Source organism: Symphalangus syndactylus, chromosome 6, assembly GCF_028878055.3.
Source record: "Symphalangus syndactylus isolate Jambi chromosome 6, NHGRI_mSymSyn1-v2.1_pri, whole genome shotgun sequence".
NCBI classification, from domain to species: Eukaryota; Metazoa; Chordata; class Mammalia; order Primates; family Hylobatidae; genus Symphalangus; species Symphalangus syndactylus.
The window spans coordinates 95,877,501-95,894,325 of NC_072428.2; the positions used below are offsets into that span (position 1 = coordinate 95,877,501).

Genomic DNA, 16,825 nt, shown 5'->3' on the forward strand with positions numbered 1-16,825 from the left:
AGGGACAAGGAAACCAAAGCCCTGAGACATCAAGCAAGTAGCCCGAGGACACGGTGCTGGCTGCAGGGAAGGGCAGAAGACTTGGCCTCTGACCAAACCTCCTCATATAGCACTTTCTAGGGCCCTTTCTTTGCCTTGTGCTGGTTTGAAAGTCCTGGACTCACTCCCAGAGGTGCTCCATAAGCCTGAATTCTACACATTATAAACACAAAATATGCCTACAGTATATACACAGATACAGATTATATATATGTAGATATGTATATATCATACACATACATATACACGTTTGCAGTTGATAATTAGTATATAGAGAGACTGTTAAAGAGCTTGGATAAGCTCAACTCCCTTTCTTTTATTATAGAATAATGATAACTGAAGAGGTGGGAAAAAGTCAGAAATTCGGAGGGTGAGAAAGGGGAAATGTGTGTAATTTGCAAAAGCATATTCAATATTATAATTGCTTTGACTTTTTTTAGGCACAATAGAATGTACTTTGAAACCTTAATGGTAAGGAGGGCATTCAGATTTTATGTTCATCAAAAGGGAATACAGCTTAAATAAAAAGATTGGGAGATACTGTGCTGGACTCACAGCATATTACAGCTTTGGAAATTGTCTGATCCAATTCCCTGCTATAGATAAGGAAACTTCTACCCAGAGAGGTTAAGTGACTTGACCTCTTGGACTCAAACAACTCTCTAAGGCCAAATGGCTGTTTATTCATCCCCGAGGGGGGCAGCCACGTGGACTTTATCTGTCCTGTCCATGGCAGCTGCATGGTTTGTTGATGACCAACTGAAGGAATTTATTACATCAAGGATGTTTAGAGACAGAAAGCAGTTCCCAACCCCACCTGGGATTTTTTTTTTAACAAGCGGGATTCTCGGGAAAGGTGAATTGGAAATGTAAGGTTTTACTGATGCACCATTTCCTTGGGGCAGCACCCCAGTGGCCCACACACTGGGCTGTGCTTGGCCCCAGCCCTCCTTTTTGTAAGTCTGGGGGAGCCTCTCTCCTGGCCCTCTTTCAGGGGCAGAAAATGTCTGGCTACAGGAGTGACTTCTTAAGCAGCTCTCCCCTCCCCCTGGTCACCTGCAGAGGCCATCGCCAGGTTGGGCAGATGGCTTCAGTCTAGTCCCATTGACCGAGACAAGTTGCAAGTTTTCTCTCATTTGTTCTGACAGGACTGCGGATTTCAGCAGGACTACAGCTCCTAAAACAGCCTGCAAGCAGAGGCAGCAGCCCAGGAAGACTTTACCCACAGCCTCAGGCTAAGACAACACACGGCCAGACCCTGTCGGGGAGGCCAGGGGAAGGCGACTGTCCCCAGGGCGGCAGCTACAGATGTGCCCGACGGTGCAGGTGTCCACTTACCGCAGTGCGACTGGAAAACCTGTGGCTTGACAACCTGGTTACAAGCACTGCACACTACGAGATAGAAGTCGTCATGTGCTGGGTAATGGCCAAATAAGTGCATATCTGTGGGGGAAATGAAAACAAGCGTGTTTTGAAAAAGCAATTAAGTCTCAGAAGGTGTACAGTTTCCTCTTGGAATTTCTTCAAGGACAGTTTTTCAAACACAACAGGCAGAAAGGCAATAATCTTTACTAAACGGAACTCGGTTTGTCATAAGGCAACTCCCCGCCTCTTAGAGAAGCAAGTGCTTCAGAGAATCCCTCCTCATTTCTCCCCTGGAAATGGACTGCGGCTGCTCCCAATTCAGTCTGTGGTGTCGAGGGGCTGCTCTGAGTCACATGCTATGGGAATCACCCTGTCCTGAGAGAACCCACATGTTAGCTGGGATTCACACACTGAGGCTCTATATATCTCAGGATGGGGGGAACTCCCCCGAACCCATTCCTGCATAAGCAGTGGTCCCTCAGGGAAGTGAGAGGTGTCTGGTTGGGGACAGAAGAAGTCATTTGGCCTCTGCGGTGCCTGGGTTTCCCCATCACTTGAGGGACATGCTAAGGCTGAAGGAGTCTGCTGAACAAGTGGCTCATTTGCTGCCATCATTACCCATTATTCATTCAGTAAATATTTACTGAGTGCCTGAATGTGCCAGGCACTGTGCTAGGTGCTGGGAAAAACTGGGGAACAATGAGTTCTCTGCTCTCCTGGAGCTTAACGGAGCAGAAGAGAGAAGTATTAGGCAAACCACCACACAAGTCATCATTGCCTGCAGCTGTGTTAGGGGCGATGGAGGAGATGCACGGGGTCCCTTGGGAGTGTGCAGCAGGTGGCCCTAACCTAGTGTGAGGCAGTGGAGAATGCTTCCCTGAGGAGGAGGCAGGTCATCTGAGACTCCAGGATGAGTAGAGGTTAGGGAAGCAAAGGGCCATGCAGGGGGAAGGCGGAAAGTTTGAAGCTGAAGCCAAGGAAGGAGGCTCTGTGCACGGAGGGAGTCTTGGCGCCTCTTGGCTGGAAAAGAACAGGGGAAACAGCAGGGTGAGGCTGGCCAGGCCCAGAAGCCATGAACCTTCCATGCCCAGGTGAGGATTTTGACTCTGACTTTAAGAACAATGAGAAGTACCGGGGCTTTTTAAGCAAAGCAGTGACGTGATCAGGTGCATACTGTTAAAAGATCAGTTACATGGCAATACCTCCGAGACAGTGAACACGTATGTACACGGATGTTCACAGCAGCATTACTCAGAAGAGCCAAAAAGTGGAAACAACCCAAACACCCACCAATTGATGAGTGGATAAACAAAATACCACAGAACATTATCTATCCACTGAAAGGAATAAGTACTGATCTGGGCTACAGTGTGGATAAACCTAGAAAATATTAGGCTAAATGAAAAGAGGCAGACACAATAGGTCACATATTGAATGACCCCATTTATATGAAATGTCCAGAATAGGCAAATCTATAAAGACAAAAAGGAGGTAAGTGCTTGCCTTGGGTTGGGGGGCCTGGAGGAATTCGAGGGTGACTGCTAACAGGTATAGAGTTTCTTTTTGGGTCAATGAAAATGTTCTAAGATCGATAGTGATGACAGTCACATAACTCTGAGAACAGACTAAAACCCACTGAACTGCACACTTTAAATGGTGAACTGTAGAGTAGGTGAATTACATCTCAGCTGGGTGTGGTGGCTTACACCTGTAATCCCAGCACTTTGGGAGGCAGGATGATCAAGACCAGCCTGGAAAACAAAGTAAGACCCCATCTCTACAAAAAATATACAAAAATCAACCAGGTGAGGTGGCTTGTGCCTGTAGTCTCACTACTCAGGGGGCTAAGGTAGGAGAGTTGCTTGAGTCCAAGAGGTCAAGGCTGCAGTGAGCCATGATCATACCACTGCACTCCAGCCTGGGCAACAGAGTAAGACCCTGTTTCAAAAAGAAAAAGAAAAGAAAAAAATTATCTATCTGTCGTCTATCTATTTATCTATCTCTCTATCTATCTATCTATCTATCTAGGCAACAGAGTGAGACCCTGTTTCAAAAAGAAAAAGAAAAGAAAAAAAATTATCTATCGTCTATCTATCTATCTGACAAAAAAAGGCCAGTTACGGGAAACCCATGGTCACATCTTGTGCACCACCGGGTGGAGACAGGCTCTGGCAGGCACCTCCGCCCTGCCTCCTTTTAGCTGACTGGCTTTCAGAGGGCAGCCATGAACACTGGCGGGGGTGATAGAGGAATTAAACCTCCTTTGGTTGAGAACCCCCACAAGCCGTCATCTGCTAGATTCAACCTGTGTCTTTAATGAAACCCCTCAAACACGATGGTTGCCCCAACCGCCATCCTAGGCCACAGGAGGGGAAGGTTCAAACCCAACAAACACCTAAGGGAGGCCCCCAGGCTCTGTGCTCCGTTCCCAGAGCAGCCCTGCTGCTTCAAGGGAAATGGAACTGGCAGGTTTATCATAGGCAAGGGGTGAGGCCTCCACTTGCCCTGAAGGAAGCCTGTGACTGAAAGAGTGGACCAGGCCTGTCTGGAGGCAGGTGACTCACACTGTAGTGGCCTCCCCAGGTTTCAGGTGCCCGAGGTCGCTGCTTGCCTCATGGAGGGTGACCAGGACACAGGCCCAGCTGTATTTTAAAGGGCGTGGCCTGTCATCCCCCTCATCTCTCCCTACTGCCACTTCTAAGACTGGCACACACTGTCTTCTGGGAGTTGCTGGAGGGGAGCGTTATTAGTCAGGGCCTGGTAGGCAGGTGGGAGGTCTGTGGGAAGAGAGGCTGAGACAAGAGCCCAACACCCTGTGGGCAGGCTGGACCCTCAGTTCAGAGCCTCAGAGCTGTGGAGATGACCCTTCTCAGGCCTTAACTGTTGACACAACTCTTGATTTGCTTTTAATTTGCAGGTTATTTTTGTAACACATACTCATTTTTTAAAAATAAAACAAAAGGGATCCAAGTTCTCCAAAGATACATTTGAAAAAATACAGAAAAGCCAGAAGAAATAAAAGAAAAATACCATTACTAGAAAACTTTATTAACACTCTGCATCTCATTTCGACTTAAAGTCACATTTTATATCCAGGAACAGGTAAAGCTGGGGGCTGATGAGGGCTACAACTTATTTATTTATTCAATAAGCATTTATTTGGCTGCCTGACATCCTTTCTGCAACAGGTCAAGCTATGAAGGAATATAAGGTGACATTAAAAACGAAAACAACAACAACAACAACAAACCAAACCAAGCATTAACAAAAATTTCTTGAACATCTACTCTTGTGCCAGAAACTGCTGAGTGCTGGGATGCTGAGACTAGACACTGGAGGGTGTGGGGAATTTGTCCCTGCACCTTTGTCTTACATGCTGGGTGACCTGTCGAGGCCTGCCAGGCTGCCACTGATGCCCCATTCTTCTGTATTCCTCCAGAGACCTGCAGAGCCCATCCTGTCTCCCCCACCCCCACAGTCACACACATCTGTTATGTCAGTGAGCAGAAGGTAAAGGTTCAGCTCCTTAGAGACTGTGGCCACCTGGAGGTATGTTCCCCTCCATGCCTTTCCAATTGAGACTTTTCCTAGTTTCCCTTGAGGGCAGTGTCAACCTTGTACGTGTCTGCCCTGAGCATGTCTCCTGTGGAAAGTGAGAGGACCTGGGAGTCTGCTCGATTATTCCTCAGTGAGTCAACCTTAGGATCTCCTCTACAGGCCGCCCAGGTCCTGAGGGCCCTGCCGATGGGGAGCAAAGACAGGCAGCTGGCTCCCAGGAAGACCACTTCACATGGCTAGGTGTTCACAGGCAGTGTGCTGTTCCATTAGAGCAACGTGGGCTGGGGGACAAAGCAGGGAGGGAGGGCAGGGAGAGAGGAGAACTAATGACAGGCATAATGCTGGCACTCTGCTAATTAATTCTCTTTCCTTCTTGCTCTCTCTAATTTACCCCCAAGCAAAACATTCAGTGCAGTTAAAAACAGTGGTGAGCTGAAGTGGGCTAGTACCAGCTTGTGAGAGCCAAGCATACATGTCATTTTCCAATTTCATGTTTAGTGTCATCATGGCAGTAGCTTGAAATCAGCCGTGGTGGAAGTATTTACACCAAGGAAATGGGCAAACACTACAAATCAGGCTTTTTGTTTTTCTTTTGTTAAATATTTACTGGTGCACCACTGAATAAAAACGGGCAAAAAAGTGAAGAGTGAAACCACCTGTAATGCCACCACCTAGTGATAACCACTGTTGACATATTGATATATATCTCTCCATATTTGTGATGTGATAACGTTATCTTAGTTAATTTTCATAATGAACCTGCAAAATTGTCAACATCTCCACTTTCCAGGCAAGGCAACTATAGTAAAGTAATTTGCTTGCAATCTCATGGCAGTGATTTGTAAAAAGTAGCATGAGATTCCCGGATACTCTGACTCTAAAGCCATTTCTCTTTTCTCAGCAAAATGCTTCTTACGTAGAACAACATCCCATTTCACAGATGAGAAAATCAGTTTGGAAGGACTTCCTGGATGACTAACAGGCTGTCCTGAGGCTCTGAAGGGGCTGTTGGCCTGGGCACTGGCCTGGGGTCAGAAGGTGAGGTTGGGAGCACAGGGTTCATTGCTGAGCCTTTCCTAGGGTGAGTGTCCTCATCTCTGAAAATGGCTAACAGTCTCTGCTTCATGGGGTTGCTGTGATGACACCTAAACACTGCTTGGCCTTGTACCTTCTTCCAGGATGGACTCAGGAGAGAGTATGGAGAAAGCTTTCATCATTACCTCTCTTATTTTTAAAAGTTCACTAGTTCCCTCCAACGCAGAGTCCTTGCTCCAAAGGACTCTCCCCCATGACATTTCATAGCAGACCTAGGAAGGCTGATCCCTCTGACTGCAGAACTTCATGTGTGTGTATGTGCACATGTGTACACATGTGGACAGAGGAAGGCTGAGAGCCACTGGGAGGCTTCTCTAGGCTGTGGCTGAATGCCAAGAAAACATGTGCCCAGTGAAGCGGAACTTTGTCCAAACACAATGTTCAACCATCTCCCAAAGGGACAAAGCCAGACCTGTCTGCTTTGCCCAGTTTTGTCACCACAAATGGATAAACTGTGGATTAGATAGAGTGCTCGCACCACAGCATTATCACAGAGTGATCTGGTCACCCTCTGGCCTGATCACAGGCAGGGAGGAGGCAACTCCACTAACTCCATTTTTCAGATGAGAAAACAGAGGTACATTTGCTTCTGGGTCAATATTTTTAGTTTTTGACCCCAACCCACTATAGACATGTATTCATCCATCCATCTATCCATCTTTCCATCCACCCACCCACCCCACTCATCCACCCATCTACACATCCATCCACCCACCCACCCCACCCATCCATCCACCTATCCATCCACCCATCCATCCATCCATCATCCATCATCCATCATTGAAACACGTGGTGTACACGCCGATATTTTCTGTTCTGTTCTATTCATTTCTTCTTATTTTACTCTATTCTATTTCATTTAAAAAATGCTCATTCAGCTCCCTAAATTAAGTTCAGGACTGTTTAATGGGTTACAACTCAAAGTTTGAAAAACACTCTTCAAGGCACAGTAGTGAGAGGCTGAGCAGAGTCTGAGAGTTAAGTTGGGATTTAAAGTGGTTTGAGCTGGTCCTCAGTGGTCATCCAAGAGCCTGAAGCCAGAAACTGAATCATTAGTGCCATTATGCTGCAGCCAGCTAGAACCAGCTCACAAGAGCTGAAAATGTGCAATTCTTCCCAACTCTGCATTCAGTGATGCCATGTTGGTAGCTTGAATCAGCCAAGGTGGGAGTATTTACACGATGGAAATCGGCATCCACTACAAACCAGGACTTCTTCCCTCAGAGAGCTGGTTGTTAAAACATTTACACCAGCACTTCACTGACTAGTGTCCCCTTCTAGCATTACTGCTTCCTGGCTCGATTTCTCCAGCTATAAAATGGAAAATTATATTCATCATGTACCATACTGGGATGCAGACAGGTTTTATGAACTGAAATGGAAATCATTATATTAATTTAAAATTATGGTTACCACATCAACTATTGACCTAAGAACTTATGCCCAACAGAGCCAGGTAAACAAGTTGATCACTTCCTGTGTCAAATGAGCACACAGAGGCTATAAATTGTCATGGGTGGGGTGGGGGATGGGAAATTAGGTTACTGGAGTTCTTTCCAATGTCTATTGACTTAATGCTTACTCATTAAAGATTATTCAGGATATTACTCACAGATCAGGCTTGTAGCATTAAACCAGGGCTGCTTATAAATTTATCACACTCTTCTCAGTGCCTCTGTTTCGAGCAAGCAGCCCTCCACTTCCCTTACTGAACTTCTGGTACAATTTCCATTCATGGCAGAGTCCATCACATTCACGTTATCAGCTTGGTCTGGCACTCAGCCTGCTTCCCAATAGCACTGAGGTTCTCCCAGGCCTCTGTCCACTCTCACAGCCTTCCTCCCCCTGAAATCTGCTTCCCACTCCCCCAGGTGGCAGAGGAGGGAGGGATGCAACAGAACTCAGATGTGACGTAAGGAGACACAAAGTTTGGGACAACAGAATGGTTCCTACAAAAGTAAAGTACTGACTGACTTCCCAGTGTAGTTGGTAAAGTGCTTCTGAAGTCAACACTGAAAAAGAAACTGGCAGCATGGGAGCAGCGTTTTATTCCAGATAAACAGCCTTCTAGAGAGAACACTTTTGACAAGCAAAGTCATGTGTTTATAAACTTTAGTTTATATCCAATATTCACTTTTGAAAATGGTTACAGTTAAGGAAAAGGCAGGGTGACATCTCCAATTCTCTATTTACACAGGACTTGTTTCTAAGATGGGAAGTCAGCTGGTTTTGTGGATTCAGGACCAAGCTAGATGCTGCGTGCTTTTGAATTTGCCCCTGGATACCTTCCAAAGCTCGAGACTTTGACATTATGAAGCAACAACTGGTGAGAGCTCAAATGATGAAAACCTTAAGAGAGACTAAATAAGGCTTGATTCCTCCCTTTTGCAAGCAGGAATTCCAGGTGAAGCACCAGATGTACAGAGAAGCTGCAAGAAGCAGACACTGCTTTGAAGGCTGTCGGACAGCCTATTGGCAATCAGTGATATCTACGCTCGCCATAGAGAATCCCGTGGTGGGAAAAAAGAAGACGGCAAGACAGACAACCTTAAATTCTAGTTTCTTGGAGAAAATAACAAAGCTCCTGAAAATGGCCTTAGATTTCAGGGTTGTGAAACTACCTCAGTCACTATAGGAATTACAAAAATGTCAAGATGGCATACGCTATAATGCTATAGCTATTAACATAATTTTATACAATTTAGACATTATGCTTTTCATTTTAACTTACTCTAAAAGGTATTGTAATGAAAAAAACTGGGGTTGTATTTATGTTAATTTAAACATTCCAAGCTCTTTCCAGGAAGGTAGATGTGAGCTCTACCTAAAAAGTAAGTCTTAGCTGGGCGTGGTGGCTCATGCCTGAAATCCCAGCACTTTGGGAGGCCGAGGCAGGCGGATCATGAGGTCAAGAGATTGAGGCCATCTTGGCCAACACAGTGAAATCCCGTCTCTACTAAAAATACAACCATTAGCTGGGTGTGGCGGTGCACGCCTGTAGTCCCAACTACTTGGGAGGCTGAGGCAAGAGAATAGCTTGAACCATGAGGCGGAGCTTGCAGTGAACAGAGATCACGCCACTGCAATCCAGCCTGGCAACACGGCAAGACTCTGTCTCAAATAATTAAATAAATAAATAAATAAATAAAGTCTCTGCTCACTGGGAGTTAACTGGACCCATAGATCTCAGTAGGACCTACGGATGTGACAAACCTGTGACAATGGCCAGAGGACCAGGTGCTATTGAACTTCCTTGGAAAACTATCAAAAAACTGTGCTGGTGGCTGACAGTGGTTTTGATCTGTGGGCTTCTGCTTACATGAACTCAGGCCAAATTCCTGAGAAGAACAGCAACTGTAGTTCAAGGATATGTGATTCACTCCAAGCAGATTCAAATCTGGACACAGAATGGCTGGTCCTAAGAGTCTTCCTTTCCCCTAATAATCTTTATGTACTTATTATACTGTATTAATTTTTCTTTTTGCTATCAGAGTTTTCAGTTGCATTTTAATCACTTCACGGTGCATGGAAAGCTTAAGGCAATATACAAAGATGTTTCTCCTTTGCTCTGACAGAATGATTTTATTTGTTCCCCAACTCTAAAATCTCCTTAAATTCATACAACAAAACAAACTGGGGTCTGAAAATGACCTCAGACTCGACATCTCCTACTTCCCCAGCAGAATGTTGAGCTCTCCTCTAGGAAAATGTGATCAGTTTCTGTTTCTCAGATCTCTGGAAACCAAGGACTCCACTGTGAGAGATTCAAAATCAGTGAAATCTGCAAAGGGAAAATGAAGGAAGAGAACTAGAAAAGCAAGCAGCAGCTGTGAGCTCTCCAGCATCAAGGGGAGTGAGCGCGCGGGTGTGTGCAGGCGGCAACAGCAAAGCTTTTCTTCTTTTGAAGACCAATGGCTAAAATGACTCCTGGCCTCTTCCTGCCAAGGCTAGGCTGGAATGCATCCCCTCCCTGGCTACAGCCCAGAGCCGGGCCTGGTAGCAGGTCGGTGCTGAGAAACACAAGGGGCAGGTGGAAGCTCCTCATTAGGCTGCATGAACAGGATGTCCCCCCCGGACCCCAACCCCAACCACCCAACAAAACACGACCACACGAGACAGTCTCAGCCCCACTTCCTCAGGAGAAGGACCTTTAAAGACCAGCATTCAAGGTGTATGGAGGTGAAGGGGCTGCATTGGGTCCCCAGGATGCTTCCTTAGGCCTCAGGTCTTGCCCAGAGTTGAGAACAAAAACTATGAAGGATGGGCCTTAAAAATGCAGTGCCTGCTTGCTGGGCCCTGGAGTTTGGAAGCCCAAGTTCAAATTTGGCATTTGGCTATATTATAATCCTCTCTAAGCTTGTGTTTCCACACTTGGAATTAGATGACTTATTTGTGAAGGGGCTGGCACACAGAAGGGATATAAAAAATAGAACATGTTATTATCCGTGGCCTTCTTCTCATCTCTCCCACTCACCTGGCCCCTCCTCATGGAAGCCTCCCTCTCCTCTCCCGGTGCACCCTCACTCGGCAAAGCCCGGCAGCTTTCCTAAGGCTGTTGTGGAGTGGCTGGTTTATGTCTCTGACTCTCACCAGACGGGAATCTTCTGGAAGACAGGAATTGTGACTTATCGCCCTTGCTATCTCCATAGCCAAACAGTCTGGCACGTGGTAGCTGCTTAATCAATGGTAATATGTTAACTAGGCTGAGGTTCCCAAGAAGTTGATTTATTTTCCATACTCATTCATTTTCTCTTCTCTCGAAAGGGGAAGTAGTAAATGATAATAAATTGCCCTAATATCCATGCTGCTACCTAAGATTACGAGGTCAATAATTGTCTCTATTTATTCACTCTTTGAGCTCCTTGGAAGATAAGTACTAAGGGAATCTAAGGCATGATCCAGGTGAGCCGTCAGTGGAGAAGTGGTCTATTCCTGTGCCCACCATGCCAAGTGCATAAAAGCTGCTCCTTCCCCCCACTCCATGGCAAACACAGCTACTCTGCACTCAACAAGGCCCCCTTCAGAGCCAGTGTTTGGGATGGGCTTGGGTGTTTTTTGGATGCTCTCTCTGGTCCCATTTTCTACTTCCTGACTTTGGGCTGCCATTGACATCTAGACTGTGTGTGATCCTGGGCCCGGAAGATCTAGACTTCTCTCTCCCCTTCCTGTTCCAGCTCTGCACTGTCTGACACTGGGCCAGCATGCAGGGGGCTAACTGTGGGCACACGTTGGCAATCTGAGCCCAACCTGGCAGAGATCTGATTGGCTAGACAGTGATGACCTTGGTAGCCAAGAGAATAACTGTGCAAAGGGCACCCCTTGGCCTATGCCTGCCTTAGGCTCATGCATATCTTCATCTTCCCCACCCTATCATAGTTCCATTCACAGTAGGAGCTAAGCAGAAGTCTTACTTGAAGATCTCCTTGTAGGCAACTGAATTCAGCCTTCTCTCTGACACTTAAGTAGACTTTGGAATCAAAAAATAGCTACCCTGAAGTATACTGAAGAACTTGATGTCCGCCATATTGCTTCTTGAGATTCACATGCTGAGAGGCTTTTCTTCTATTTGGATGAAAAAAGATAGGAATCTCAGGCGAAGAAATGGGGTGGATGATCAGTTGTCTGTGGGAGCTAAAACTCTGTATTAAGGGCTCTCATAGCTCCGCTAAGGCTAGAACAATGATGAGAAACACAGTTCTCACTAGGTCTTCTGTTACTGTTTAGAGATTTTAATTTAGAAATGGACCAAATAGCCTCAGGAGGGGCCAGGCAGCAGCATCCATCTACCACAGACAGAGACGCACCACCTGTCCCAACACAGTATTCTGAGATTTCTTGGATAACACGTTGCAGGACTACACCAGAAGATAGTCCATAAAGAAGCCCTCCTGCGGTGCCTTGCAAGTGCGGGAATGTGACATTTGTAAAGGCACAAGGAGAGGCCTTTGCCAGTGGGACTGCATCACAGCAGGCCTCAGCTATCAAGCTGTTACTACACATGTCATCCAGAACATGTGATGGAGACCACATGAAAATGCCCACTCCAGAAAATTCCCCCATCGTGTTGCACACACCAACCCCCACTCAGTGGTGGAGGGTTATATCAGTGTTCTGCTTGAAGATTCAGGGATGAAGAAGAGACACACTGCTCGGAATCCCTGAGACTAGAGTCCAGGAATGACAGGCGATCCCATCGCTGATGGTCTTAATGGGTCCTACTGGTCATGGTGGACTCCTATTCAGAGGGTCTCGGGCAAGAGACCTCCGATCCTGTGGCACTTGTTAGTGTCTCCAAGAGGAAAGCAGAAGTTGGTTCTGGCTGTGACGGATCTCTAACTGGCAAAGCGATTTCGACTTTTTTTTTTCTCCCTATGGAACGCCTTTAGTTAAGGCTATTGGAGCCCCACAAGCCCCTCAAGATTATAATAATCGCCCAAACGATGCTGCCAACGCTCAGAGGTAAACGGGCCATTAGGCTCCTTCGAGGTCAGTGTCCACTTGGGAGAGCCAGAAAACAGTGGAAAGGAACTGTGTAATGTCCCTGGGAATCGGTGTTCAAAGCACTCCAGCCACCGGGACAACCAGACTACAGAAGCTGCTGACAGATATCCCAAGGCATTCTTCCAGGAATGGGGGCTTATAAAGGGAGCCAGAACCACCCCAGCTGGACTGGCTACCGACTGCACCAATGCTGCCAAGGGACAGAAATACACTTTTGCTCTAAGGGAACAGAAAGAAGCACTGGGGCATCTCAGCACATCCAGGCCCCTCAAGCCAGTCGTATGTTCCTGGAAGACCACTTTGAAGGTGCTGGGGCTTAAAGCACAAGGGCCCAGGAGTTAAAACTCCCCCACAGAAGAGCTACAAAAAGTTGTTTTAAGGTAATGGAAAATAAGATCGATCAGCTAGAGGAGAAAAATCACAATGTCCTTAATCACAAGTCAAGCATGAAACTAGTTATGGGCCAAAGAAAGAAGGGACACTGTTGGCAAGATTCATGAAGCTCTGTGATCGGGCCCCAATCCCTGGGTTCCCAGCTTCAGTTTCCACCAAATCCTCTTTCACCGCTGCCCATCCCCGACTCTTCCCTCCATACTTGCCAAAATCCTATGTATCCTTCAAGGTCCAGCTTGGTGTAAACTCCTTCAGGGAGCCTTCTTCAATTCCCGCAGAAACAACAAACACTTTCTCTGTATTTGCACGCTTCTCTGCATCTTAGTGCTGCACTTAGCCCACTCTGTCTGGTGTTTAAAGATAGTGGTGGATATGGCTGTCTTTCCCATTTGTACACTGTTTTATACACAGACTCAGACATTTATCAGTCAAAAGTGAAGACTGCCAGAAACGTGCTCAAATGCTTAAAAAAGCACCAATGAATCAAAGCTGCCTTAGACTAAAGAACCACACAGGAAACTTAGCTGGGCAGCTGTGGGGTAGTGGAATGAGCAACAAATTCCTGCTCTGCCTCCAGCTGGCTGTGCAACACAGGGCAAGCCACAGAACATCTCTGAATCTCCCTTTCCTCTTCCAGAAAACAGTGTCTCACCTCCCCTGTAAGGTTGCTTCTAGGATTAAATGAGATAACTTACGCCAGTGATAGCATCTTATAGGTACTCAATTAAATGCTCAAGAAATTTAGCTGAATTTTAGCCTGAATTAGCTAAGTAAAAAGCCAAAGACCCTCAAAGGAACACTATTTTACAGAGGCAGCCCAGTGTTATGCTTAGAATGCCGGTTCTGGAGTCAGATCGCCTGAACTTGAATTCTAGTACCACCTCCTTGGGAAATTTCTCTGGGCCTCAGTTTCCTCATCTGCAAAATGGGGTGGTAATAATAGGGTAGTTGTCAGAATAAAATGGGATAACACATGTCTGATGTCTGATACTTGGGATGCTGTCAATACATACTGTTTAGAATCAGATTTTGCATGGTGGGATTTAAAAAAACACAGAGCAAAACAGTTAGTGTGAAGTTTCAGTGGAGCAAAACAGTTAGTATGAAGAATAAAATCACTGTTAAAAGTCACCAGACCTTGAACTTCCAGGCTTCTAAACCACACGGTGAGCAAACAGTAGATGAGGGCTTCTCAAAGTGTGAATACAACCTGTAACTTTCTTGCCAAACACAGATGACTGGACCCCATCTCAGATCTAGGAAATCAGATTCTCTGGGGTATGGAGTCGAGCAGAATGCTTTTTAAGCAAGCTCCTCAAAGGATCTGATGGCTCCTAAACTTAGCCAATCATTGTCCTATCATGATCACTACTAAAGTGGAGACACCCACTGATATATTCCAGTATTAATGTGGTAATATGGAACTTCTTGCTAGTTAAAAGATTCTGTTAGCTAAGGGGAAAGAGTGTTCTGTACATGTAGGGGTACTGAGGGTACACCTGGCACATGGTTCAGTTTGCCCCTCTGAATCACCTCTACTTGTGAGCTCTTTGGATATATGCGTTGGAGGCCCATGAGCTCAGTGGTGTGCTGGAGCCGAAAGGAGCTGCTCATGACAGCCAATTGTGCACATCTTTTCCCAACTTCATATTTAGAGACTTCACATTGGTAGTTTGAAATTGGCACAGTGGGAGTAGTTACACCTTGAAAATTGGCAAACACTACAAATCAAGGCTTTTACATTTCTTCAGAGAGCCAGTGTATTGGCACACCACTGGTTCTCGTCCATAATAAAGTTCTGTGCAGGAACCCAAACTCGATGGAATGTGGCCCACGGCATTAAATTTAGGTCCGGGGAAGGTTTGGGGTCACTTAAAGCCTAGTGCCTGAAAACCTTCCTAAGATGCTAATGATGTTCTAGCATTTTAATCTGCATAGCTTGGCTCAAGAGAAAACTTCCCTCGTGCTCTGTGGTCATACTCTAAATCCCAGCCTTGGGCCAACCATCTAGCAAACTGCAGTCTTGATACCCAAGTGGAACGAGTCAAGGCATAGACGCTTCAGGGCCAATCCTTCATCACCATTAGAAAAGCAACCCTGTTCTCCCGAGGGCTGCCCAGTGGCCTCCATACCTCAGTAAACCGATCTATAATATGTGGATGGGGCAGAGGTTCGACAATCAATCTCTCATCTCTGGGTTCAGAGGTAAGGTGGTCTAGCTAAGCATCAGCCCCCACTCCCCAGCCTGCTGTTCAGACACCCCCAGCTGCCTTTTAAAAGGTCACCCATAAGGAGCCATAAGCCCTGCAGTTGGCCCTGTTTCAGCAGATACCACTGGGGAAATACAGACCTTTCCTTTAAATTCCTCCACTCAGCAGTCAGGTGAGTCAGGGATAATTCAATCCAATTTCCCAGTAAATCCTACTATGCTCTGGAAGGACATGGTTTGAAAAATCTATTTTTGTGCTTTTATTTACTTAAGGTCTGCATGCCTGAGGAAGCTTTTTCATAGTGCCATCAAACTGCCTCTCACTTACCAGGAAAAACAAAGATCCCACCTTTCTGTAACACCACCAGCCCAGCCACAGAGTCCAGAGGAACTGCAGCTCCAGGCCCTTAATTCCCAGCAGCAGAAGGCTCCCTCCAGCACCCTGCACAGCAGCCTGGCTCTAGCGTGGGGCTTAGGCTCATACAGTTTTGTTTTTCCTGGTTTAAATGAAGTTTCTGATTCAGAGGCATGACCTGTCTCTATGAGGTTTGTGTCTGTGATTCTAGCAGCTTCATAGTGTAAACTGCTGGGGTCAGGGCTGGGTATCTCTGGATGGTCCCATCTTTCTAGAAGGGTCAAATGCCCACATGAGAAAACAAACCCCCTTCAATCTATTCAGGACTTGGAGTTGTCTGTATTGGTAAACTTAGACTTTGTCCCACATCTACTTTCTACCCCTGTGTCAAATCCATCAGCCAGCCAACTTCAACTTAGACTCTTAACAGGACTCAATGCAACACATGGGCTTCACTCTCCACCTGCCCAGCAGTGGTGGGTTGTAGAGTGGCCCCTACATTGCCATGGGAGGCCAGGGAGGGCAGTGGGCCGAGGCAGAGGTCATCCGTGCATCCACACCACAGGGCTCTGAAAGAAATGGCCAAGGGCCCTTCTTCTCTGCCCTAGCTCTTTCTCAGCTCCCCTGGGAGCATGGCCTGCTGGGACCCCATGAGTCAGTGCTCCCCTGCTGGCCCTACCCTGATGTCCAGGATCCTATCTGGTGGAGGGACGGCTCCAGCCCTGGCTGTCGTGAGAAGGTGGCAGGACTTGAGCAGTATCCTCGGTGCTCTGGGCCTTTTTCACTAACTTTTCAAGGCATGAGACCTCTCTGGGGCCCTAGAACACCTTCCACCTTTACTGCTGAGGTAAGGCAGCGGGACAGGTTAATGGGTACATACCTAACTGTGCATTGGAATCTTTCAGGAGCTCTTAGGGGACAGATGACTAGGTTCCAGCCAGCCTGACTGAACTGGAAATTCTGGATATGCATCCATTGCAAGAATCTGCATTTTGGAACAAAGTTTTCCAGGTAACTTTGATGTAGCTGTTCAACCCGGCACTGGCCTAGACTTCCCCAAGGGTACCTTCCCATAGGAACAGTCTATGATTTTATCTATTTCCACGCAGTTAAGAACTGGAACAGGGAAGGCTCAGGGGTGAGAATCATGTGCTTGATTTGCCTCTCCAGTGATCAGAGATGGGACTATAATCCTGTCCCCTCTCTGAGGTGGCTAAGTGGTCCAGGAAGGAACCCTCCACAGGTAAGGGACTGAGAGCTGTGTTCAATAGGGTTTGTGTCCCTGTCCCCTGCCTGACTCTCAGTGGGCA

The 16,825-nt window shown here is 46.6% G+C and overlaps 1 protein-coding gene across 17 annotated transcripts in view; it reads right to left on the reverse strand.

The window, feature by feature from the left end:
- Window positions 1-16,825, reverse strand: part of ATXN7L1 (ataxin 7 like 1) — a 267,359-nt gene that overhangs the window by 177,553 nt on the left and 72,981 nt on the right. For 10 of the 17 annotated variants that reach the window (XR_008658550.2, XM_055283573.2, XM_055283572.2 and 7 more), the window contains exons 3-4: window positions 2,254-2,424; window positions 1,378-1,482 (exon numbers count right to left, since the gene is read on the reverse strand). Coding sequence is in view for 16 of the 17 variants with exons in the window: in XM_055283573.2 (XP_055139548.1) it covers window positions 1,378-1,482; window positions 2,254-2,424 (276 nt within the window). In the remaining variant the exon portion in view is untranslated. Of the gene's footprint in view, window positions 1-1,377; window positions 1,483-2,253; window positions 2,425-7,669; window positions 7,823-16,825 lie in introns of those variants that run through there. The other 7 variants (XM_055283577.2, XM_055283576.2, XM_055283568.2 and 4 more) reach the window with 2 other exon arrangements.